Here is a 26,903-nt window from a genome sequence, read left to right on the forward strand (position 1 = left end):
ATGGGAAATCACACTCTCTGTGAAGAACTTCCTCCTAACATCCAGCAACTTTGGAATTGTGCATATACTGCCTGGAAGAGTTGCAGAATCGTAGAATCATTTTGGTTTGAAAAGATCTTTAAAATCATCAACTCAAATCATCACTGAACACAACCGAGTCCACCTTTAAACTATGTTAGTAAGCACTCTGTCTATGTGACTTTTAAGTACTTCCAGGGATGGTGACTCCACCACTTCTCTGGGGAATCCTGTTTCAGAGCTTGACAAACCTCTTCACTGAAGAATTTTTTTCCCAATATCCAATTTAAACTCCTCCTGGGGCAACTTCAGGCCATTTCTTCTTGTCCTGTCACATTTTACTCAGGAGAGGAGACCAACCCTACCTTGCTGCGACCTCCTTTTGGGTAGTTGTAGAGAGCAAGGAATTCTCTCTTGGGCCTCCTTTTCTCCAGGCTAAACACCCCTAGTTTCCTCAGCCACTCCTTGTAATACTTGTGCTCTATACCCTTCATCAAGGATGTGGACTATTATTCCTTTGCACAACTTTATTGTAGCTATTAAAAGACAATTAACTTGAATAGGGCGGTGGCAGACAGTCTTGTGTGTTTCAGTCTTTTGCGGTCTTGTTACTAAAGGAGAGTAATTTTGGTAGAAAGACTTTGCTGCTTTTGGGTAGCCATGTGTGTACTTGATCAGAGGAGGGGGGAGGAGAGAAGGAAAGCTCAAAACCACCACAGAGGCAGAAAAATGTAACTGGTTTGAGCTGGCATAGGAGTTCTGGTGTGTGTTAACTCTTGGTATTATCATGCCTGAGGTTTTATTTCCAGCATGGACAACGAGAACTGCAGTACAGGAGATGATCACATATGGCATCTTTCCAGGCCCAAATGGTTGCATTAGCATGGACTGGTTAAGAAGGTGAGGTTTCTGGTGGGGACAGGAGTATATTGAATTTCACGTGAAGACTGTCATATATCTGTGTGCCAGTCCATCAGAGAACGTGTTGATATGCTAGTGAAAACTAACTCAGTGACAAGGGCATTTCTCCACAGAAAAAAAAAGAGGCTGGGTTGCTTGAACACATACTCATTGTCAGATTCTTTGACTTGTGCCATGTCTGCTTATTCTCAAGCTTGCTTTATGATCCTTCTGCTGTTGCTGTCCTTCTGCCCCTCTTCTCTTCCATATTGTGTAACTTGTCCGAACGGTATCATTTTCTTTTCTTATTCTTTACAACCTTTCCCCTCTCCACCCCTCTGCTTTCCTGATACTTTCCTTTGCCAAATAGTCAGAGATTTTCTCAATTCTGAGTTCCTATGTAAGCTATAATTTTATTCTATTATGAGTGAGCACTGCTACTGCAGGCCTGGAACTGATTACTGTTTGCGTATATTCAGCATCACCAACCAAAGAGTCAAAGACCAAAAAGACTTCTCGGAACCTTACAGGGTTTTTTAAATTACCTTGTTATTCTTTTCAGATTCTCCCTTTTATTGGGGATTTATTTTTTCTTCCAGGTTTCTCTCTCTCTCTGGAGATATTCAAGACCCACCTGGATGCAAGCCAGTGGGATCTGCTATAGGTGGTCCTGCACTGGCAGGGAGGTTGGACTAGATGATCTTTTGAGGTCCCTTCCAGACCCTGACATTCTGTGATTCTGTGAATTCAAAGACAAAGTTTGTATTTCAAAAACAGTCCAAAATCCTAAAATTTCATTTTAAATCAGCACCTCTTACCAGTCTTGGACACCTCCAAAAGTCGCTGATGAACTCTCTCTGCTCTTTCTGCAATATCATAGAATCATGGAATCAGCCAGGTTGGAAGAGACCTCCAAGATCACCCAGTCCAGCCTAGCATCCAGTCCTATCCAGTCAACTAGACCATGGCACTAAGTGCCTCAGCCAGGCTTTGCTTGAACACCCCCAGGGATGGTGCCTCCACCATCTCCCTGGGAAGCCCATTCCAATGGCATATCTTCACTGGGAGGCTAAAAGCAAAATTTTTTATGTGTTTTATGTTGATATCTGGCTCTGCTTGGAACAAATATTTTCATTGCTTTTGTAATATTTCAGTACTTTAGTTCTTCATCCCAGAAAGGATATATAAAGAAACAAACCCAAAACCAAAATGAAACAAAACAAACCAAAACACCAAACAAATAAGCAAACAACTTTTGGAAACGAAAAAAATACCCCTTAGAAAGTTGAAAATCTTTGGGATTTTCAAGAGTTGGAATTTTTTGTGTGAAAAGACTGAAGAGAGGTTTGTATGCTACAATTTCCAGTGACTGTTTGTCCCTTTAGAAAAGTTGTATGTCACTATTGTATTCTGAAAATATGGGATAATTAGGAATTGTGATATAAAAGAGGTAATACTGGCCAATTAATTAATGCTTACAGGAATATAAATTGGAAGATAGAGAAAACCAGGGTCAACTAATACAGAAATACTTTTTATTCTGTCTGTATCACTGCACCCTAAAGGTCTTGGTAATAAATCCTGGTTTGCCTTAACCACCCTGGGTTTGTCTTATATACTTTCTGGGAAGTTTTCTCCACAAAACCAAAAAGCATAATGAAGTGACCATTGACCACTTCATCTTCTTGCAGCAATTTTGCTCATTTCTTGGTGGTTTCTGTCCTGTGCAGAAACACTTACTTCTGAGAATGGTGCTGCTTTTCTGGAAGCCACAAAACAAAACTTTCTTAAGTGGTCTTTTGCAGACTTGCATGTCTCATTTTAAGTCTTCCTTAGCATAAAATGCTTAATTGTCCTGTATCCCTAGACAGGATAAATGGATGCAAGTTGTTCTTCCCTTGTATGGTATATCAAAGGTCTTTGACTGGACAAAGAGGATTATACCTACTAATCTAATTTTGTGTAATAACTATTTGTGAATCTTGAATTCTGTGATTTATTTGGTCAGGTTTGTCCTTTTTCTATGTCAGAGTCTCCCTTTATCTTTTGCTGGCAGTTCTCTTTCTGTTTGGCCTTTCATTTCTGGCTTGATCTTTTCAGAATAAGACAGGTGAAGTAGTTTACAATATTTGCTATACCACTGAAGAAATGAACTCTGTTGGCTGTGTTACCTTCTGATCACTTCAGATTATACTAACTAAATTAATTCCTCCAGTCACTGTCCTCCTGAAATAATCTGCCAAATGTTCATATTCTATTATCTGCTGCTGGTGGCATGAGGTTCTTTAAAGTCAGGCAGAATTGGGCTGTGATTGCTTTGAAAGCAGCACAAACAAGAGCAAGCTTGCAGAGGACAAGCGATTTGTGCTAACCCAGTGTGCACACCATGAGCATTTCAGTGGGGTTTGCCTTCACTCTAGCACTAGGTCTAGTTCTGCCCTGTTGACTCAATGCCTGTTAGTGGTTGGAGTGCATCTTTTGATTTGATTTAGTAAAAGAAGAAGTTCAGTTAGTGTGCTCTGAAATCACACCACAGTGTAAACTAATGTGCAGTAAATGGGGATGAATGGGAGATTTGTTTCAAAACCACACCTCTGATCCAAGCTAAAATGCTTCTGTTGGTGTATCCTTTTGTACCTGACTCACTAAACCCAGTAATGGGCTTATCTGGATCAGACAGTGCTTAAATATTTCTGTGTTTGTAGCCAAAAAAATTGTTTAACATCTGGACTGGACATGTTCTTTTCACATTAGCAACAACCTGGTTGTGGAGACTGTTAGAGTTGCTGCCCTTCTGGCTTGTATTTATGTAGAAAAGCAATACCAGGGAAATTCCAATTAGAAATAAGGCATGAGAAAATGAACAGTGAAGCAAACTACCAAGTGAAGTTCTGCATTGTCTTGTTCTTGATGACTTCAAATGGAGGTCAGATGAATTTCTGGAAAATAGGCTTCTATTAAACTGGTTACTGGCTCAAAATAGGGGCAACTGGCTGAAATTCTGTGGTCTGTGGTATTCAGGAGGTCAGACTAGATGATCTAATTTTCCCTCTGGCTTTAAACTGTATGAATGTGAGCAATTCCCCTGATTTCAAGACACTTCAGGCCGTTGAAGGCTGTAGGATCAAGGTATCAGTTTGCAGTAAAGAATATTTGCTATTTTGCTATGAAATTAAGTTTAGGATATCACATTGATAATTAATTCAGCCTTATCCTGATCTTTGTGGAAGCAAGGAAAAAAAAACTCCACCACTTTTATCATGGTTTGGATTAGGGCAGCTGTGTCTTGTAAACAGCCCTTGGAGTTGCTTATGAAAATTCAGATTCAAAATCAGAGATGAAATAGGACTGTAGTTCAGTATTTCAGTGCCAGGAAGGTTAATAGGTTATTGACAGCTTTAGGAATGAAATGTCAGGGAGGAAATTAGAGCAAACACGTATCCTAAGGCAGCACACAGCAGGCCTGGTTTTAATAGACACAGCAGATCTTCTGTCGTAACGCCTCCGTTATTAGTGCCGTTATCACTGCCTCCAGATGGTGCGATCATAAACACACAGCTTGTGCAGGGACCTGTATTTTATCCTGATCCCTTCCTCCTCTGGATTCACCCAGAAGGAAGGCAAGTGGTACCACAGCCCACCCCAACCGTTTCATTTTTCTTGCCAGGAAGTGTGGGAGCAGGATTACATTTGGGGGTCCGTGGAGCCCACCAACAGTGCCTGCTTTGAGTCTTTATTAAATGAGAACATCCATTGCCGTTCTCAGCCACTTCCTTGTACACATCACTCTTTTATTTGTACTGGGCTGATCCATGCTCCATACTAGAAAATAGGTGGCAGCTCCTTTGCACTCAGTTTAGAGCTGCAGCCTGACTCTTTTGTTTTTCAATCAACAACTTATTCTCAAAATCTATTCCAAATGAGTTTTGAGCAACCACTGCAAAATCACCATTACAGATATAAAAACACTTGGAAAATAAGGCAATTGTCCATTTCTTGACAAAATATATTCTGTGAAAATGTGCTAAACTGTTCTTGTCTTCACAGTGAGCATGAGTTTGAACACGTTGAATGGTCAGGCCACACCTTGAGTCCTGTGTCCAGTTCTGGGCCCCTCAATTCAAGAGAGGTGTTGAGGTGCTGGAAGGTGTCCAGAGAAGGGCAAAAAGGCTGGTGAAAGGCCTGGAACACAAACCCTCTGAGGAGAGGCTGAGGGAGCTGGGGTTGTTTAGCCTGGAGAAGGGGAGGCTCAGGGGGGACCTCATTGCTGTCTACAACTACCTGAAGGGAAGCTGTATCCAGGTGGGGGTTGGTCTCTTCTGCCAGGCAACCAGCAACAGAACAAGGGTACACAGTCTCAAGTTGTGCCAGGGGAAGTCTAGGCTGGATGTTAGGAGGAAGCTGTTGTCAGAGAGAGTGATTGGCATTGGAATGGGCTGCCCAGGGAGGTGGTGGAGTCACCGTCCCTGGAGGGTTCAAGAAAAGCCTGGCTAAGGCACTTAGTGCCATGGTCTGGTTGACTGGCTAGGGCTGGGTGCTAGGTTGGCCTGGATCATCTTGGAGGTCTCTTCCAACCTGGTTGGTTCTATGACTCTATGTTTGAAAAAAGGAAAGATGAGGAGTGTCCTCCGAGGAAGAAACGGCAGCAAAAATAGGTTTTCTCTTCCTGCATATTAATATGGAAATGCAGCACTGTGGAAAAAAACATGTCTCAAAATGGATCAGAATGATCCAATATTCTTCAGAAATCTCAGATCTTAATGTTTCTATCAAGTAGGAGATGCAGGTGGCAATTCTGAAAAAGTTCCTTGTTGTTAGTGCATTAATTTAACACCTCTCAGTTTAAATCCCTGAGTTACCTAAGCAAGCTTATATGTGATAAAAGATATCATCTACTTTTGGCCTTTGAATGTACAAAAAAGGCCAACATGCATTACCAGTGCGCTGCTTTGCTGTCTACATCTTACACTTTTTGGAGGAAGGAATGGGAAAAGAAGAAAGAATCCAGCTTCTGCTGGGCTCTGTTTGGGTTTGAATTGTTTGGGCATTTCCAAAAGCCAACTCTGGCACTATATGTCTTGCTTTCATCAAGGAGATGGCAATTCAAACTAGTTAACTGAATTTTGGTTAGTGTAGCAGCAGGTCTTCTCATGTCTTGCTCTTTGGTATTTGTAAGTAGACACACATGATTTATAGAATATTTTATTTCAGTTATTTTGATTTTGCCTTTCACCTCTTGGACTCAGAAGAATCTAAAGTGCTTTAATAACGAGTGTCCTTGTTAGGAACTTATTATGTGGCTCTTTTTGGAAAGAAAAGTTGAATATGTGGCATAGTGTAAGGAATTTTGATGTAATTTGTTTAGAAAGGCTGTTGCTTGACAAACCTTTTTTGAACAGGCTAGATGGTAACGGAGAAATTGGAAGTCTTGGGGCTGAACTGGATAATGGACAATAGATGCTTTCACTTCTGTTGCCTGTTTAAATCCAATCTGTCAAAGATAGAAAATTGTTCCCTTTCTATACTGGGCAAGTGGCCTGTGAGTAATTAGTTGGTTGACTCTGCCTAGTGCCTGATTGAAATTTGCCCACAAGACAAAAACACTACCCCATTTGGCACTCTGGCTGGTTGCTTCAAAAGCCAACGCTGAATCAGCAGCCATCTTTGCTATATTCTCCCTCTAGATCAGGACCAAGATGTTTTATTATGCAGCGTGCTTCTATTGTGTTGCTCCCAGTTTTGGCTTGTGTAGCACCTGTCGTAAGTACTACACGTAGCGTAGCAAAGAAGGATCGTTTCTCAGGGATAGGTGAGTTTAATCCCATTTCAGAGAACCCCAGCTTTGAGCAATAAATACCACCTAAAAACCACACTCTGTTCCACACTGCGTCTGCATTTGCTAAGACCTAAGACATTTTCAGTCGACTCATGCCCAGCTAAAGACAAAGGGAAGAAATATCACAGCAATTAAGTAGCACCACTGAATCAAGGGAAAACAGTAGCTTGCTGGGAAAGATGGCTTGCAAGTTCATCCAGCCTCAGAGCAGGGCAAACCTAGGGGCCAGCATTTCTGCAGCAGAAGCCTCAGCCTTTCACTAGGGGATATTTCCATTAAAGTGAAGTGGCCTCAAGCAGTTTCTCCATAGGCATGTGTGCTTCAACATGTGCCTTTTTTTAACTCTCTCCCTGCAGGCTTCGTCTGTGTTTAATACACAAAATTGGACTTGAGCTTCTCAGAAAGACAAAAGCTCCCTCAGGTTTTTGAGAGCTCTGCACCCTGGATGTCAGCTGATGGCTACTCAATTTGTCAATTTTGGTTCTCCTGCTTCTATACATATAGAATCACAGAATCAATCAGGGTAAGGAGGGACCACAAGGATCATCTAGTTCCAACCCCTCTGCCATGGGCAGGGACACCCTACCCTAGAGTAGGCTGGACACAGCCTCATCCAACCTGGCCTTAAACACCCCCAGGGACAGGGCCTCAAACACCTCCCTGGGCAACCCATTCCAGGCTCTCACCACTCTCATGGTGAAGAACTTCTTCCTCATGTCCAGTCTGAACCTACCCACCTCCAGCTTCTCTCCATTCCCTCCAGTCCTGTCATTCCTTGATAGCCTAAAAAGTCCCTCCCCAGCTTTTTTGTAGGCCTCCTTCATATAGTGAAAGACCACAAGAAGGTCACCTGGGAGCCTCCTCTTCTCCAGACTGAACAGCCCCAACTCTCAGTCTGTCCTCATAGGAAAGGTGCTTCATATACATGGCCAATGGCCCCTTCGGTGCTGCCATGTGTCACAGGCAGTAAATCACATTTTCTATGTGTGCTTGGGGACGTGGTGTAGTGACAGATTTGGTGGAGTGGGCAAAATGGCTGGACTTGATTTTGGAGGTCTTCTCTGTTCAGGATGAGTCTATGATTCTACAATTCTTTGATTTTAGCATCTGAAGCTTAGTGTGGCTTCTCTTGAACACATTCTGGTAAAATGCCAAGCTAAAGGGTCGAAGCCCTCACCATAGATGGGCTACAGTTGTGCTTACTCCTGCCCTGTACAACCAAAATCAGCTTGTTCATGTATGTGCTGATGGAGGCTTCTGTGCAATATCATTTACAGACGTGTTGTCTTTGTAGATGCCTACTACGATGTGAGAACACTGATGAGTGGAGGGGGAAGGGGCTGACCTTCCACATACCATATGGAAAACATCTGTAACAGACAACATCGCTCTCTCTCAAAAGAAATGTGTTGCTGTATCATAGTTTCTTCAAAGTGTTACATAGACAAAAGGTATTGAATTTTTACCAGGGTTGACTGTCCTAACCTCTAGAGCCACTTGCCATAATACCAAAGTAGTCTTTTGAACGAGACAGGCAGTAATGTTTTACCCTGTCTCACTCAAAAAGAATGTTGCATCAACTGGAAAAGTATAGAGTAGTCAAAGTGCTCCAAAAATAAAACAAAAGAAACAGTATCATACCCTTTTATTGTGGCCCCTTAACTCTAGTCCTCTGAGAACATCACTGATTGATGTCAGTGATGCAACCTAAAAATTAATGTCAATTACCCAAAACAAAATGAACATAAGCAACATTAAGGGTTTGATTTCATTCTGCAAAAGCCAGGAAATTCGGAGCTACTGGAGGGCTGGATTTGACATTGCCATCTTACCAACATGCATTCTGCTGGGGGGAAGAGGAGAAACAAAGGGAAAGGGAGTTACACCATTGCAATAAATAATGTGACTGAGACAACACGCTCTCTCTTTGCTGAAGTCCCAGGTCCACTGGGTCCCATTAGATTGAAGGCCAGAATCTGCAATGTGTTCCGGGTTTGAGGCTCAGTAACTCCCCTACCACCTTTCTGGTTTTTTTAAATATGAATTCTTTTATTGCTTTAGTGACAATAGCATTTAATGAGCACTAACTAACTCCTTAATTACTTACTGCTCTTGTGTTTCCAGCCGTCGGAAGTGGGAGCGTTGCTGTCAGCATGATTATTGCCTGTTATGTATTTGATGCAATAACTGTGCATCCAAACGAGACTGACCCCACACTCTTTGATAAATGAACATGCAGTAATCGAGCTGTTCTGGTGTCAGCATGCACACAAATCAAAATGTTCTAACATCAAAGAAGTACTTATGAAAAAAAAAAAAACCCAACAAAACTTTCATACAGGATTTAAATATTCCTCAGTGTTATTAAAAAAATATGGGCTGCGATATCATGCAAAGCCCTTGATGGAGTTAGAAGTGGGTAATCCATCTCCCTATCCCTGAGCTTATATTTAATGACTCAACAGTGGCAATCAGCCAGAAGAATCTCCTGGCCTGGGCAGTTTGTTTTCAGGCAAGTATCAGTTTTATAGATGTGCATAAAAATGTATGTGTTCGCTTGTAAATGCATGTGTTCTGGAGAACTGGATACAAAAATAGATGAGGTGTGCTACCAAGGAAGAGTTTGATGTGATGAGTCACAATGATGAGACCCTATGAGGAGAGGCTGAGGGAGCTGGGAGTGTGCAGCCTGGAGAGGAGGAGGCTTGGGGGGGACCTCATTGCTGTCTGCAACTACCTGAAGGGAGGCTGTAGTCACGTGGGGGTTGGTCTCTTCTGCCAGGCAACCACCAATAGAACAAGGGGACACAGTCTCAAGTTGTGCCAGGGGAACTCTAGGCTGGATGTTAGGAGGAAGTTGTTGGCAGAGAGAGTGATTGGCATTGGAATGGGCTGCCCAGGGAGGTGGTGGAGTCACCATCCCTGGAGGTGTTCAAGAAAAGCCTGGCTGAGGCACTTAGTGCCATGGTCCAGTTGATTGGATAGGGCTGGGTGCTAGGTTGGCCTGGATGATCTTGGAGGTCTCTTCCAACCTGGTTGTTTCTATGATTCTATGATTATTAATGGTGTTGGTCTGTCCTAGTCTTTCAAAATAAATTTTGAGTAAAATCTGCCACAGAAAGTAATATCTGTCAGTAAATCTGTGCAGGGGAAATACGTAGTATGAAAGGTCTCAGTCCACCTGGTTGTTTTATTTCCTTTTCAAAGTAAACATTGTTACTCCCTCTGCAGACTGATCAATCAGAAATGACCCAAAGGATTTTTTTTTAGGCAATTCAAGGGAGGGCATTCTGGAATTCCACTCTTCTCAGCAACCAACCAGTGTCTCTGAGATGGCCCATTTTGGCAACACATTAGACAAGTGTGGAATAGATGGACAGAACGATATTTGGGAAGATTATAGATAACTCAAGCCACATGTTAGAGAGACTAGAAGTCCATCTTGCCTTGTGAGCCAGTTTTTCCAACATATGAATGTGGGTTTAATGTAATTTCTTCCTTGGGATCCCAAGTTTTTTTGTACATCCTTGTAGATCATAACTTGCCAGAAGCTCCCTGAAGATGTAACAAGTGCTCTTTTCTATGCAGGCTCCTTATGCAGGAGCCTGCAGTCTTTGCACACCGGCCAATGTGCTGTTAGTGCTTGTTAGAACCCTGTCTAAATACATGACAGTCTACCTGTCTTGCAGGTCACTGATGTTAGGAACTGCTGGGAAGAGACCCAGCTCTTAGGGCACCAGTATCAGTCTTTGCAGCATGAGTGGTGATTCAACAAAATTGCCCTCTCTTTCTGTGTCCCCACTTGCTCATTTAGAAGTGAAACCACACACAAACTCTTCATGTGTTCAACAAGTTTCAGCACTGAGATCCTAATTGCAGATGATCAGGAAGTAGTGAGCAGAGCCACTGTCACACAGACAGAGTCAGAGGATCTGGTGTTGTTGACAGATGACTAGATCATTCCTGTTATCAATTTAGTTGCCTTTTCTATTTTGCTTTGCATATACTGAAGAAATCTGTTCTTCATACTACTTTTTTTTTTCTATTTCCTCATGCTTAGATCTGTCTTGAATGGGATTAAAGTGTCCTTACTTTGACATAGCTGCCCAACAATAAACTAGGTTGTTATTTAAGGGAGGACCATCTTTCTGTGATTATCACCACTTAGAAGTGTTAATACTTCAAAGGGAGTAACTGCTACGCTTTGTACTTTTTACAGGCACATTGCATTCTTTGCATAAGGACTAGGACATCCTGCATATAATTAAATAATAGCTTTTAGCTGTCTAAATTATAAGAGTTTCCTGTCATAAAAGCAACAAACCTTTATCTATCAATAAATGTTGAATCGAAGTTCAAATTAGGGATGGAGCTTTGTTTTGAGGAATAAGGGCATTTGGCTTTCACACACTTACTGGACCTCATTTTTTCTTAAGTTTGAAGTTGATCCTGGTATTCAGAAGTTCAGTAGGGATCCAAAAATGTATTTTGATCCGTGACTATTTGTAATATAAATGTCCTAAAACTTGGTAGTGTATATTAATTTATTCTAATGCTAAAGTATTAACTGGTTAAACTGCCTCAGTGCATGAAGTTTTTCTCCAGTGTGTTGCCAGAATACACGTGAAAGATCAATTGGATGCCATTTTTCAGCCTAATCCCAGGTAATTTATTTAGTTGTACCTGATAGAAAGGTCCAAATGTATGTTCTTCTGGTTTTAATTGTCCTACTACAACTGACTCAACTTTTGCCTGAATAAGGAGCGAATAAAAACTGAGCCTGAGCCTCAAGATTTGGCTCTCATTCATTAACCTCAGGGCAGACTTGATTTGGTATGATTTTTAAGCTATTAAAATGTTGGTTGGCTTCCATCTGAGCTCAGATTCCTAATATCACCAAATAATTATGTGTAGATGATGAAATGTAAAAACAGGCAGGCAGTTTCCCCAGTCTGGGTGGCTGAAATGGCTCATAACGCTCGGTGCATGAAAATGGGGTGGATTGAATAAATTAGCAGAATCACAAAAGGAAACCACTATAGGAAATAGTTTCACATGTGTAATCACTGAAATACTCTAGTGAATGTGTCAATCTGGACTAAATAAATATATTTGTTTATAGACATGCTCTGGATTACCTTCCGCTCCTCCACAGCACTTTGCCAAACAAAATCCCACTACAAGTAGGATGTTCGCACCCGAGCAGGAGTTTCTTGGATAAATATTTTTTCTATATTGAGATGAAAACCACTTCTACAAATTTCAGACTGATTGAAATAGTATATTTCTTTTGCACACACACACACACACACTTTTTACCCCCCCTTCTTCCCATCTCCTCTACTGGCAACCACTGATGCATTACCTTAATTCCTCTTACCTCCCACTGCTGCCTCTGCTGAGCAGGCACCTAGCTGCAGACAGAGTACATCAGTCAGTAAGGAGCATGGCTAGAGGTAGCCGTGCCCAGATACTGTCACCGGCAAAGGAAAGGATCTTGGAGCCTGGGAAAATGCCTTTGCTTATGACCCCACTCTCTGCCTCGTGTTGCTGATTGCCTTCTCTGTTTGTTGGTGAAGTGCTTCATTGAACCAAAGGGAGAGTAGAGATGCTGTGCCCTTTGTAGAGACAGCTCACGGGATGTTTTCAAGGGCTAGGGGAAGAGGAGCACGTTGCAAAATGTCACTGATGCTCTTTTTCTTTACAATTTCCACAGTTCCTTCTCTCCAATAACTGCCAATTTCACCATCCATTTCTGTATATCTCATATTTTAGCCATTACAGTCATAGAATCATAGAATCAAACATGTTGGAAGAGACCTCCAAGATCATCCAGGCCAACCTAGCACCCAGCCCTTGCCAGTCAACTAGACCATGGCACTAAGTGCCTCAGCCAGTCCTTTCCTGAACACCTCCAGGGATGGTGACTCCACCACCTCCCTGGGCAGCCCATTCCAATGCCAATCACTCTCTCTGGCAACAACTTCCTCCTAACACCCAGCCTAGACTTCCCCTGGCACAACTTGAGACTGTGTCCTCTTGTTCTGTTGCTAGTTTCCTAGCAGAAGAGACTGATCCCCACCTGGCTATAGCCTCCCTTCAGGTAGTTGTAGACAGCAGTGAGGTCCCCCCTGAGCCTCCTCTTCTCTAGGCTATAGGAAATATAATGTAAATGGGAAATATAATGTAAATTATAATTATGGAACAGTGTTCAGTGCTTTCTAAGCACCATGCATTAGCTCTGTATTGAAGCAACTCTCAAAAACGTGAGGGATAGTATTTCTGTTTCAAAGGCAGGAGAAACTGAAACACTGAGATGGTAAGTGGTTTGTCTGAGGCCATACAGTAAGTAAGTGTCAGAGCTGGGAGCACAGCCCAGCCCTGGCTCTACCTTTTTACTCATACAACTGCACCACACTGCATTGTTTCCAAATGAATTTGTTGAGAATCATACACTGAACTTGTGAGCAGTAACGATATGGAGGGGGAATGTAACATTTTCTGTGACTTCCTACAGAAAAGAATACTTGACCCTCTGTAGAAAAGGCATCCTTGGAGAGGAGGAGCCATCCAGGTTATTTCATGGAGAATTGCTCTTAGGTTGAAGGAGCGCTACAGGCTGGGGACAGTGGCTGGAGAGCAGCCAGGAAGAAAGGGACCTGGGGGTGCTGGTAGATAGTAGGCTGAAGATGAGGCAGCAGTGTGCCCAGGTGGCCAAGAGAGCCAATGGCATCCTGGCCTGCATCAGGAACAGTGTGGCCAGTTCCAGGACAAAGGAGGTTATTCTGCCCCTGTACTCAGCACTGGTCAGGCCACACCTTGAGTGCTGTGTCCAGTTCTGGGCCCCTCAATTCAAGAGAGATGTTGAGGTGCTAGAAGGTGTCCAGAGAAGGGTGACAAAGCTGGTGTGGGGCCTGGAACACAAAACCTATGAGGAGAGGCTGAGGGAGCTGGGGGTGTTTAGCCTGGAGAAGAGGAGGCTCAGGGGGGACCTCATTGCTGTCTACAACTACCTGAAGGGGTAGCCAGGTGGGGTTGGTCTCTTCTCCCAGGCAACCAGCAGCAGAACAAGGAGACACAGTCTGAAGTTGTGCCAGGGGAAGTCTAGGCTGGATGTTAGGAGGAAGTTGTTGGCAGAGAAAGTGATTGGCATTGGAATGGGCTGCCCAGGGAGGTGGTGGAGTCACCGTCCCTGGAGGTGTTCAAGCAAAGCCTGGCTGAGGCACTTAGTGCCATGGTCTAGTTGACTGGCTAGGGCTGGGTGCTAGGTTGGGCTGGCTGATCTTGGAGGTCTCTTCCAACCTGCTTGATTCTGTGATTCTATGAGTGTTTATATTAGTGGTATATTTTCATATATGGTACTGTGTGTAGTGCATGAGTCATGAAACCAAGGTTTCAGTATCTAGTCATACTGGTTTTGTTTGTTTGTCTCAAGGCTTCTAGCTTTGATTTTTACCTCAAACATAGTAAAAGTGCCCATATACATTATTGCTGTGGTCTGGCTGAAGCAGCATGTAGAGCCACAGCGTAAGAATAGATGTTGGCCTCTGAAGATCTCAAGGTGTTTTGACCATCTTGAAGAAAGGCAATAGAATTATTAACAAACTATTTGCAATAAGGAACATTAGGAACCACATCATGTATATTGTGATGGGAGGTATAAAGCTTTCCCAGTTATGCTGGGGTCCAAGAGATTGTATCCATCAGGATCTGGTGCCTTGCAGAAGTCTGCTATGTGCTTTGCCAGTAACATGCTATGGGCAGACAGTTGTGGGCCATTAGATTCACAGCAGTGATGACTTGCTGGATTTCATCTTACTCCACAGCACAAGCAGCTTGCTCCCTTGGTCCAGGGAAGGGTGGTGTTGGAGCCCAGCTACAGGTCTTGCAGCGTATGGAAAGGCATTCCTCTTTTTGGTTGTGAATGTAGAGCAACCTATGGTTGAAGTGGGGCTTGCAAGTGGGTTTGCTATCAGTGTCACGTTTTCTCAGACAAAAAAGGTCTCTGACTCCCAAACAAACCTTTTTAAAGCTGGAGGCAGTGATGGGAAGGACTTTGCAAAAATACATTTGTTTTGCAAAGTTGGCTGCCAAGTGTTGTTGTATAGTTCCATTTTTTCCCTTCTTTCTCACTGCTTACAGTACCCTCTGAGGAACTTTAAATGATCTCTCTCCCTACCAGTTCTGTTCCTTTTTCCTTTTGGCAGATGTTAATACCCCACTCCAGCACTCCAGTTCTTGCTGTGGTGACAAAAGTCATAATCCTTTTGCCTTGTTTTTCTTTCTTATAATACAAGCCTGTCCCTGAGAGCAGTGTTTGCTACTTACCTGCAGCATCACAGATTTGGCCAAATGAGGTGGAGGGCAGCAGAACAAACCCTGTGTTTTGCCCTCCTTACCCTGGTGCTATTTCATGAGGTGTCCGAGAGTTAAGTTTGGTCCTTGTTTGTCAGAAACCCTACATTCCTATCAGCTTTGGGAATGTTGTTATTCCCAGTAGCAGAACACTACAATAAAAAAGTTGGGTCATTGAGATCTAGACTGTGTTCTTTAATAGACTTGGATGATATATCCTAGATGTAGCCTGTTCCTGGACACTGTTTTATGTGATCATTGAGAAAGCCATGGCTTGTTGGCAGATAAAAGGTAAACCAAAGCCCAGAACTGACTTTGCTGGAAAGCATTTTGCTGCAAGCTGTTTAAGGATGATTTGCAGTGCTTTTATCACTGTGTGATCTTTGTGGTCACCTGCGTAAAGTATGCTGGCAATCTTGACCCTCTGCCTGGGCAGCAGGTAGTCACAGCATGGAAGCTGATGCTGCCACTAGTGACTTCACCCACTGCTGAAGACTCAGGGTGAAAAAAATGAGGAATGAAGTTGTGTTATTGGTGTTTCTTACACCTAACTGCAGTTTCTTGGAGACTACCTTATGCATAAATGCAGTTGTACTTCCAGATGGACCATTACTGTATGTATAAATGGATGCCATAGCTTTCAGCACATCAGTGCAGCCTCATCATAAATGAAATCCATGAGATTTCATGAATACAGCAGAGCTGATCATTGTACAAGTTATAATCAACTAAACCTGGGTGTTCATGGATAGGAGGAAGTTCTTGCCAGAGAGAGTGATTGGCATTGGAATGGGCTGCCCAGGGAGGTGGTGGAGGCACCGTCCCTGGAGGTGTTCAAGAAACGACTGGCTGAGGCACTTAGTGCCATGGTCTGGTTGACTGGCTAGGGCTGGGTGCTAGGTTGGCCTGGATCATCTTGGAGGTCTCTTCCAACCTGGTTGATTCTGTGATTCTATGATATTCGAGATTTGTGATTCAGTATTGACATTATATACAGAAAAAGTTCTCTCGCTCTCAGAGTAACATCAGACATCTGTGCTTTAGCTACTGATTAAAGATGGGGTTGTAGAATTAGAGCCTTCAGTGCTATTGTTTTCAGTTGCAAAGAGAATTATCCAATGCACTTTTAATAAGGAGAGTTGACACCCACACAAATTTATTTAAGCTTAAACAGAAGCAACTAATTCTAAACAACGTAGAGATTTTGTTTTTGAAGCGATGTTGCTTATACTTTGCCTCCTAAACTAATTATTATTTTAATCTCTAAATAAGCTGACATTTCTTTGCATGTGCTTTGTCTATACAGGCTAGGAAAAAACCAGAGCAGTAACCTTTTCATCACAGGGGTTGTAACATAGATTTTTATCGTTCAGAGTGCTGTGCATCTGACCAGGATTACTTTTTTGATATTATGGCAGGCTAATGACATTTTAAAGTTAACTTTCTCCAAGTAAGATGGAAAGAAGACACAGGGAGAAAAGGAGGAGATTTAAAATTAGAGAATCTTTGTGGTTTATGGGTTCCAGGTTATTTGGAATGGAATGAAAGTTAATGCTGCGTCTTTTTTTCCATCCTGCCAGCCAGTATCTGATCCAAGAATGTCTCTTATTTAAAGGGCAGGGCTCCCTCCACTGTTCTTAAATTAAGGCTTTCACTGTCTGAGATCCAATCCTCCCTGATTTTCAAAGCAACATTGTATGACTACATGAAGAGAATTGGTTAATGAAAAGAAGTTTTGCATATGGTTCCCTTATCATAGGCCTGTTCATGTCATATGGTTTGATTTACATTTATGCAAATATCAGAGAATAGAGTAAAATTACCAAAGAAGGAAGGGACTGTGGGATGTCACAAACAAGACATGCCTATTGGTATTTATGTTTGCTAATGAAGTTCAGCCAGGACTTGCTCTTTGATTTTGATGTCTCTATCTGCCATTCCACTTTATGCATTGCAATTAAACCACACGCCCACACACAGTCAAGAGGACACCAGGAAAAAAGAGACTTGAAGTTTTAGAAGTGCTCTTCTGCAACTTGCCATCATTCAGGATTTATTGTCTTTAAGTAATACAGCGGAGCTGTGGGATGACATTGTGCCTTGTCTTTAGGGTAAGCAGAGCAGCACACCTAAACCACTGGAGGAGTTTAGTGGCTTGGATGTCCGCTGGAGAAGTTTTACCCTAGACTTCCCAAAGAATAATCAAACATCATCTCACTCAAAAATCACAGCTGTTTCTTTCTCTTGCCACAATTGTTCCTTTCGTTATGTTACAGGTGTGAAATTGTGTACTAGTATACACTGTGAACTAGAAACCATTTCTAGCTGAGGTGTCTTTTCAGGAGTCAGTTTCTAATCTATGTTACCTAACCGAGGAATTCTCACACCTTCAGGTTTGGGATTTGTTTCTGTAAAGCACATCTTCAGTATGTCTGTGATGGTTTGGGTGTTAATTGCCCCACCACACTTTAGAAATCACCCAGACTAGACTCAGCCAGCTCTGGAAATTTTGAATGAAACTTATATTTACAGCTTAGCAGAGTATACAAGCAGATACAGTTATATACAGAAATATACAGTTATAGACAGAAATAGACAAGGTAAAAGGTAATACAGAAACACAACAGCCCTCCCAGAAACCTGAGTCCCCAGGAGGGGCTCCCAACCACCCCTTCACCTTCCCCCTACCCCTCTGAACCTTACCCCAGTCCCAAGGAAGAATGGAGGTTCAGCCAGGGGGTTAGGAAGCAAAGTGGATTAGTCAGAGAAATGGAGGGTGAGGTTAGAGAGAGAGAGAGATGCAGCTCGGAGCTCCCCAGCAGGAGAAATACCTTATCTATGTTTGGATTCCTGTTCTTATACCTCTCAGCAAGCCTATGAGTGAAATAGACATAATTCTGTTTTCCTTTTCACAGCCTGTAATCTAGTTCTTCTCACCAAAACATTCCAGCTAGCTTCAAACCAGCACAATATCTTGTGTTAATAAACACACATTTATCTGTCCCTAGACTGGTCCTATGAACTCTGCAGTAAACTGTTTCATCTCATGTGACCTACTGTGAGGAGTTTTGCTACCTTCCTCATGGAGCAGTTAATTTTTGTCCTCAGAGTACCACTACCGGAGAGACGAGGGACCCAAAAAAGGGAGTAGAAAATTGAGTGGGTTTCATTAAATTTAAGCATGTACATGGCCAAGGCCTCGTGGTTCAGGTTGTCTTTTTAAGCAGTTAGGCTTCCCTTCTTTCAGCAAACTAAGGGCAAAGCATGATCTTGCTTTTATGTGATTGACAGCAGTGAACACTGCTCATATGTTCTGCTTCATTGTGCCTCCTTTCAGACTGTCTGAGGAAAAAAAAATCTACCTTCATTTGTTGAATAATGACAGAAGTCCCAGGGAAGATCTTTATATCATAATCCAAAGTGCTTTGATATCCTGAAGGGCCAACATTTTCAAGTAAGGCTCCTAAACTATAGATCAGTAGAGGATGCCTGGGAAGGCATGAGAAGATTCTTCCCTTACTGGGAAGTAGGGGACTAAGCAGCAAAATCATCATGCCTTTCTTCTAAATGGGAGCAAGTGACAAGAGTAGACTGACAAGATAAAGGTCATATTTCTGCTTTCACTCTGGCTGTGGATAGCAGCAATCTGTCCTTTCACCTTTAATGGGCTCAGAGTAAGGGATGTAAATCTTGTCATATGATAACAATGACCAAAAAAATGTTTCTGTGAGAGCTAGATTGGCCAGGTGAGGTGATATCAAGTTTTCAAGGCATGTCATGCATTCTGGGAAGGTGACCTGTGTAATTGTGCCAGGCTCTGTGATTTCCTCCATCTAAAACACGATCTCTTGATCACCTGTGCACATAGCAGGTACAGTAACAGAATGAGGTACCTTCAACTGTGGCGAAGAGTCAGCCCACATCAGGAAAAATTGGTACACTGGCTGGTGTGCAGTAAATTTTGAAGGAGAAACACAGCAAAAAAATTTGGATGTTGTGTATGCTTTCCAAAAAGGCATGCCCAGCATGGTAGTACATGGTGCCACATCCAGGTGGCAGCTGTCACTAGTGGTGTTCCCCAAGGATCAGTGCTGGGCCCAGTCCTGTTCAACATCTTTATTGATGATCTGGACCAGGGGATTGAGTCCAGCATCAGTAAGTTTGCAGATAACACCAAGCTAGGAGCAGGTGTGGATCTGTTGGAAGGTAGGAGAGCCCTGCAGAGGGACCTGGCCAGGCTGGATGGGTGGGCAGAGGCCAATGGTATGAGATTGAACAAGGCCAAGGGCAGGGTTCTGCACTTTGGCCACAACAACCCCAAGCAGTGCTATAGGCTGGGGACAGAGTGGCTCAGATCAGCCAAGAAGAAAGGGACCTGGGGGTGCAGGTGGATAGTAGGCTGAAGATGAGCCAGCAGTGTGCCCAGGTGGCCAAGAGAGCCAATGGCATCCTGGCCTGCATCAGAAACAGTGTGGCCAGTAGGACAAGGGAGGTTATTCTGCCCCTGTACTCAGCACTGGTCAGGCCACACCTTGAGTGCTGTGTCCAGTTCTGGGCTCCTCAATTCAAGAGAGATGTTGAAGTGCTGGAATGTGTCCAGAGAAGGGCAACAAAGCTGGTGAGGGGCCTGGAACACAAACCCTATGAGGAGAGGCTGAGGGAGCTGGGGGTGTGCAGCCTGGAGAAGAGGAGGCTCAGGGGGGACCTCATTGCTGTCTACAACTACCTGAAGGGAGGTTGTAGCCAGGGTGGGGGTTGGTCTCTTCTGCCAGGCAACCAGCAATAGAACAAGGGGACACAGTCTCAAGTTGTGCCAGGGGAAGTCTAGGCTGGATGTTAGGAGGAAGTTGTTGTCAGAGAGAGTGATTGGCATTGGAATGGGCTGCCCAGGGAGGTGGTGGAGTCCCCATCCCTGGAGGTGTTGAAGCAAAGCCTGGCTGAGGCACTTGGTGCCATAGTCTAGTTGACTGGCTAGGGCTAGGTGCTGGGTTCCCCAGGATGATCTTGGAGGTCTCTTCCAACGTGGTTGATTCTATGACTCTTTGAAAAAAGGTTCCAGGAAGGTCTGTGTGCTTATTATTTGCTGACATTCGTGTACAGCAAGATGTATCCAGCAAAAAAGATACAGCTACAGCTTGGCATTTTAATCCCACGCCAAGAGTGTGCATCGTCCTCTAGCTGTAATTCTGAGCCAAGTGATCATGTTTTTAAAAGAACAATTGGGTACCAACAAAGTGGCATAAAGCACCCAAAAGCATCATCCAAGTTTTTACATTAGATCAAACCACATTAAATGACTACCACACACATAAAAGCTCCCCCTTGCAAGGCTGGAATATAAGACACCTCTCAATTCTTGGCGTGTAACAATATGCCTTTGAGTATCACAAATTAAGCTGTATATGTCTTAAAGTTATACTGTGCAACTCAGAACTATGGGGTGACACTAAAGTAGGTTTGTTGTACATAAAAGCATTTTGGAGGTGAACCTTTATTATCTAGTAATGCATCAAAATAAGAAAAGTAAGTGTTATCTTGTTATGGAATGGGAGGTGGTGGAGTCGCCGTCCCTGGAGCTGTTCAAGGCAGGATTGGACGTGGCACTTGGTGCCATGGTGTAGCCTTGAGCTCTGTGGTAAAGGGTTGCACTTGATGATCTGTGAGGTCTCTTCCAACCTTGGTGATACTGTGATACTGTGAATCACACTATCACACTCCCTTCTCTGAAACACTGACTTTCAAAACAGTTACCCTAAAGCCGAGGTTGAAGGTAAAGATTGGGTTTGGAGTAAAATGCTTCAATTTATGGCTGTATTCTGTAATAAAATATGCATATATCAGAATCACTTTCTCTGGCTTGGGAAGGAAAATTGTGTTGTTTTTCATTACTGCTGAACTTCAAAATGTCTTAAGGAATTTTGTTGGTCTTCTCCAAAGAAACTGAACTTCAGGCAGAGATTAAAGCAGAGGAAATTTCTGCCCAAGGGCAAATGTTTCAGAAGGTTGAAAGTATGTGAGACAGGGAGTTAAGTAGGAAATAGTTTTCAATCCTAACTATGGCCACACTAGTTACAATATATAGCTAAATATAGACCACTGGGTGTGTCCAACTTTCTGAAGGTGTTATCCTCCCTCCTCTGCAGCTTGCTTCTAAAATGACCTTTTCAGCAGTATAACTAACCATATAATGTTGCCCGTGTTGGAAACACGTGTTAAACTGCAGTATTTCCCAGGTGAGTTCAGCCAAGCTCAACTTTGCTTTGCAACCAAAATTCCTTTCTCAAAATTGAAGCTTTTATCTTTCATGTGGATCCAACTTTATATTCAGGTTCATTTATCTTCAAGCAAACTGTACAATAAGCCCTGAATATTTTTTATTGTTTATGTGTTAAAGGTTGTCACTTGGGTTATAAAGTTCTGCAAAAATATTGGGGTCAGAGTGCTAAAAACATTACTTTTGCTTTGACTTCAAAATGCCAACCATAATTGTTTGGGCAAGCTGCAGATCCAGAGTCCCTTGGACTTGTTGCTTGTGGTTGTGGGGATATATTGTATCCTTTCAAAATTATTGGTATGTTTTTGTGCATTTCATGCTTGGGTATAGAATCTTTGGATTTGGGTTTTGTTTTGTATGTGGCGATGCTGTCATGTCTGACGACTGGCTCTATATCTCAGAGCTAATATTCTTCTCTTTGGCTGTAATGCCATATGCTGCTAGATCTCTTTATGAAAGTATGGTATTAATGTGAAGGAAGCTGCAGCAAACATCTTGTACCTATTTCCTTTTGCGTATTCAGTGTCTGTAAATGTCTCTCTGAATACAGGCTTGCTGCTTTTGAAACGATTTCCTTACAGTTCAGTACAAACACTATTTATAGACAAAGTTGTTTGAGGTTATACTTTGCTCTTAATGATACTCTTCTCGTTCTGGTTTAAGAGAGAAGAAATTGATCTCTCTGAAATTAATTAGGAAATTGGGAGAGCCACTAAAAATGGTAGCTATATATGGCACTTCCTAAGTGCTTGAACTTCAGAGGTACAGAATAAATCTGACCAAGCACTAATGGTAATGAAGGAGATGGCTGTGTTTTCATTTTTGAAACCAAATGACTGCTGAAGGTGAACCAAATAAAGCAAAAGTATGTAAAACCCTTTCCTTCTTTTGAACAGCTCATTAATATTATAGTAATAAAAAAAAAAGACAATGCAGTTTTTAAAAAGCAAATATCCTCTTAAAACACAAGGTTTCCAGTTTATCTGGCTTCAAAAGGCATAGTTTCCCATATTGATTCAGAAGGAGATGTTAAAAATGCATGAAACTTATTTTAGTAAGACAATGTCAGAATAGCTTCTCAAATGATATTTAACTCTTGTGCTTCTTTACTGTTGGAAACACTTGATCCAAAGTTGCAAGGTATAGGATGTGTTGTAACTGTGGGATGGGGCAATGATCATAGAATCAGAGAATCATAGAATCAACCACGTTGGAAGAGACCTCCAAGATCATCCAGGCCAACCTAGCACCCAGCCCTAGCCAGTCAACCAGACCATGGCACTAAATGCCTCAGCCAGGCTTTGCTTGAACACCTCCAGGGACGGTGACTCCACCACCTCCCTGGGCAGCCCATTCCAATGCCAATCACTCTTTCTGCCAACAACTTCCTCCTAACATCCAGCCTAGACTTTCCCCGGCACAACTTGAGACTGTGTCCCCTTGTTCTGTTGCTGGTTGTGGCTGATTTTAAGAGAGAGAAGATTTAGACTATGTGTAAGGAGGGGATTTTTTTTTACAATGAGAGTGCAGCAAGGAGTCTGTCCCAGGTTGCCCAGAGAGGTGGTAAATGCCCCATCCCTGGAGACATTCTGGCTCATGTTGGATGGGGCTGTGAGCAACATGATCTAGTTAAAAATGTCTCTGCTACAGAGGGATTGAACTGGATGATCTTTAAAGGGCCCTTCCAATCCAAACCATTCTGTGGTTCTATGATACCAAATTAATTTGTGCTGACCAGAGCATCTTTAAGATTAATTTGTTTTGGGGGAGTGGGGATTGTACCAGTGTATGGTTACATAGCATTAGGCTCAGACTGTAAATTAGCTTTGGAAAATTGGAATTATTCAGTAATTTCTAGACAACTAAGGTTAGAAATCATTAGTGTACACAGTGAATAGAGAACACATGCTTGTGAAGGACAAACAGATTGAGCACAGTGGTGTATTTTTGGCCTGATCTATTTTGCAGGCAGTTTACAAAATGGGATGTCACATTTTTGCATCTCTCTTTGTCCTAGTTTGAAGCTAGCTAGAATGTTTTGGTGAGAAGAACTAGATTACAGGCTGTGAAAGGGAAACAGTGGTGATGTCTACTTCACTCATAGGCTTGCTGAGAGGTATAAGAGCAAGAATCCAAACACAGATAAGGTAGCCACTCTCTGTCCAGGCTGTGGGCTGCATTTTTCTCTCTCTAACCTAACCTGATTAATCCACTTTGCTTCCTAACCCTCTGGACGAACCTCCATTCTTCCTTGGGCACAAAGCAACATCTGGGGTAAGGTTGAGAGAGGTGGGAGAAGGTGGAAGGGTGGTTGAGAGCCCCTCCTGGGGACTCAGGTTTCTGGGAGGGCTGTTGTGTTTCTGTATTACCTTTTACCTTGTCTATTTCTGTCTATAACTGAATGGCATCCTGGCCTGCATCAGGAATGGTGTGGTCAGCAGGAGCAGGGAGGTCATTCTGCCCCTGTACTCTGCACTGGTTAGACCACACCTTGAGTACTGTGTTCAGTTCTGGGCCCCCCAGTTTAGGAGGGACATTGAGATGCTTGAGTGTGTCCAGAGAAGGGCGACGAGGCTGGGGAGAGGCCTTGAGCACAGCCCTACGAGGAGAGGCTGAGGGAGCTGGGATTGGTTAGCCTGGAGAAGAGGAGGCTCAGGGGAGACCTTATTGCTGTCTGCAGCTACCTGAGGGGAGGTTGTGGCCAGGGGGAGGTTGCTCTCTTCTCTCAGGTGGCCAGCACCAGAACGAGAGGACACAGCCTCAGGCTGCGCCAGGGGAGATTTAGGCTGGAGGTGAGGAGAAAGTTCTTCACTGAGAGAGTCATTGGACACTGGAATGGGCTGCCCGGGGAGGTGGTGGAGTCGCTGTCCCTGGTTGGACTTGATGATCTGTGAGGTCTCTTCCAACCCTGATGATACTGTGATATTGTAAATATCTGCTTGTCTATTGAGCTAAGCTGTAAATAATAAGCTTCATTCAATTTCCAGAGCTGGCTGAGTCTAGTCTGGGTGATTTCTAAAGTGTGTGGGGGGCAGGGAACGCCCAAACCATCGCACTCCTTCTCTCCTGAAATAGAGTCACTAACCACTTGTTAACCACACTGAGTTTTTTTAATAGGCAAAGTGGTTGCTTACAGCTTCCCCACCAGAAATGTTCAGATTAAGCACAATATTAGATTGCAGCCAGAACAGTTGACAAAACAGGAAGAAAGCCTTGCCTTTCTCTCTGCCTTCATCCCTTGTTTAAGTTGATGTGATAATTAATTACAGGTTTTCTCTTTCTTTGACAGAGTGCCTACCGCAGAAATGGGATGACTTTTCTCGCCTGCTAATGTGGATGTGGCTGCAGCAACAGGAAAGACAGTGTTATATTAAGGTGATTTTCTTTTCCCCTCTGTGGAAGGAAAAAAAATACAAACTCCAGTGTCTCTGAGTGCCATTGAGTGGGCTGGTTTGTTGTGACTATCTGCTGGCTGACTCTGTCTCTTTTTCCAGCCCCCTCAATCGTTATTCTTGTTTACTAGCTGGAACGTTTAGCTAATTAATGGCAGGATGTTTGGGATAGTGTGTAGGTGGACAGGAATACAGATCAGACAATGCTGAAGTTTGCTGGGGACTTGCTGCTGTCAGCCTCTTCCTGAAATGAGATGTCATTTTTATTTTAAGTGTTTGGAAGTCTGTGTGTTCTTCTAGAGATGTTGGCGTTTGGGGTTTGGTTGCAAAGCAGGATAGGGCAGAGAGAGGCCAGAGGACTCTATGTAACTGGGTTAATGCAGGTGTGCATAGGTTATGTAAAGATTGTGTTATCTTTGGTTTTTCCAAACAGAAAAACTGCTTACCACTATTTTCCACCCATTTCTGATATGCAGTTTTTAAGTATTCAGACATTGTAACCCAGCCTAATCTAGTGAGTGCCTTTTTGATGAGAGTAATAGCAAGATCTGACCCAAACCTTCAGAAAAAAAACTGTCAGGTAAACTGTACTTTACCACTTAGAGACTTGTCTTTTTGCAGACCCGAGGGCAGGCTGAGTGGTCAACCCCAAATTCTTCAATTTATCTCCTAAAGGTTGAGCCATCACTCTTTGAACCAAGGAAAAGCCTTTGCAATGGTTTGGCAATAGATTTGACCCCTATTCGTAAAAATACATCCCAAAGTGTTCAAATAATAACTGTGTCTGTCTCAGTGGTTCTAGGCAAAGGCTGTTATGTACTTTCTCAGCATTTGCTGCAGGAAGCAGATGTTGTCTCTGTTGTTGACAAAGACAATGTTACTGCTGGATTTGGTTAAAGAAGCAGCAATTTCTTTTTTTGCTTTTCTAATATATTTTAGTACTGTTTTGCCATTTAGTTTTCAAATCTCAGTCCCTCCCTCTATGCTTCTTCCCGTCCTCAACTCCTCCAGCTTTTGCTGACCTCACAAACACATTCATTTCTTCCCATAAAACACTGTACAAATATAGAACTAGCCACGATGATGCTTGACCAGAGAACAGAGCTCATATTTGAGCCTGTTACCAGGACCTGCAGGCATGTAACTTGTGTCCCTGCAGTACCCCTTGGCCCCAGGATCTGCTTCAGCACCACTCAGCCCAGGCTGGATAGCTAACCTAAATTTCAAATTAAGACAGAGCACTCAAGAGATCAAGAGCAGATCAGCAAAATATTGCTTCTATATAGTTCAGCCATCCTCTTTTTTTTTTGGTGTGTGTAGTATGTGAGGTCTTTATTTCCACTCCCAGTGTATGCTCCTGTGGTCCTTTGTTAGTGATTTCATTGCCCTGCTTTCCTGGGCACGCTTGCAGAAACTATAAGAAGATATATATATATAAAAAAAGACAATAAACAACAAAAAAGTCTCTTTGCAACCAAAATGTTGTACAATTCAATGTTGTATATTGAATGAAACTGCCATTTATAAACTGTTTGTTTTTTTCTTTTACCTGCTTACACTTCTGCTTTCTGGAATCAATCTGTGTGTAAAAGGACTCAAAGTAATGTGTACAATGAAGCATATTAAAGGAGGAAGGGTAGTTTTCTGATGTTCCATCTGTGCTACTTGGAATATATGATTAAACTTTTCTTTTTATCATCACTCTTATTTTTGTTGGCATCCTTAATCACAGAAAATTACATGCTTGCTGTAAACATCCAGACTTTTTAAGAGGACACCAGCATTTATTGTATTTGGTTTCGGTTTGCAGGGATACAGACAGAAGAAACACTTTCAGGCACTGGGTACTGGAATCAAAATTCTTTCCACAGCTGTATCTCTCCCTCAGTTTTACATTTTAAAATATGCATAAGCAGGAAAAAATACTGGCACTTATTTTTTTTACTGATCTACTTAAAGTCCCAGAGAATGAAGACTCAACATACATTTCCCTCAGAAATATGACAGATTGTGTTTTTGTTGGTCTGCTGTGTGTTTGTCTATCTTGAACAGGCTGACAGGCAATTATTTATAAAATCTGGGTTTGTCCAGTAAACCCATCTAATAACTTTTCACTTCTCCTCACAAG

General features: G+C 42.7%; 1 protein-coding gene across 1 annotated transcript in view; it reads left to right on the forward strand.

Moving 5' to 3' along the window:
• The window catches only part of SUPT3H (SPT3 homolog, SAGA and STAGA complex component), a 304,062-nt gene extending 277,586 nt beyond the window's left edge, over window positions 1-26,476 (forward strand). The window contains exon 12 of the mRNA XM_064145784.1: window positions 24,673-26,476. Within this exon, the coding sequence (XP_064001854.1) occupies window positions 24,673-24,714 (42 nt within the window). The 3' untranslated portion in view covers window positions 24,715-26,476. The remainder of the gene's footprint in view (window positions 1-24,672) is intronic.
• The last annotated feature ends 427 nt before the right edge of the window (window positions 26,477-26,903 follow it).

Source organism: Pogoniulus pusillus, chromosome 7 (assembly GCF_015220805.1).
Source record: "Pogoniulus pusillus isolate bPogPus1 chromosome 7, bPogPus1.pri, whole genome shotgun sequence".
In the NCBI taxonomy this organism is placed as follows: Eukaryota; Metazoa; Chordata; class Aves; order Piciformes; family Lybiidae; genus Pogoniulus; species Pogoniulus pusillus.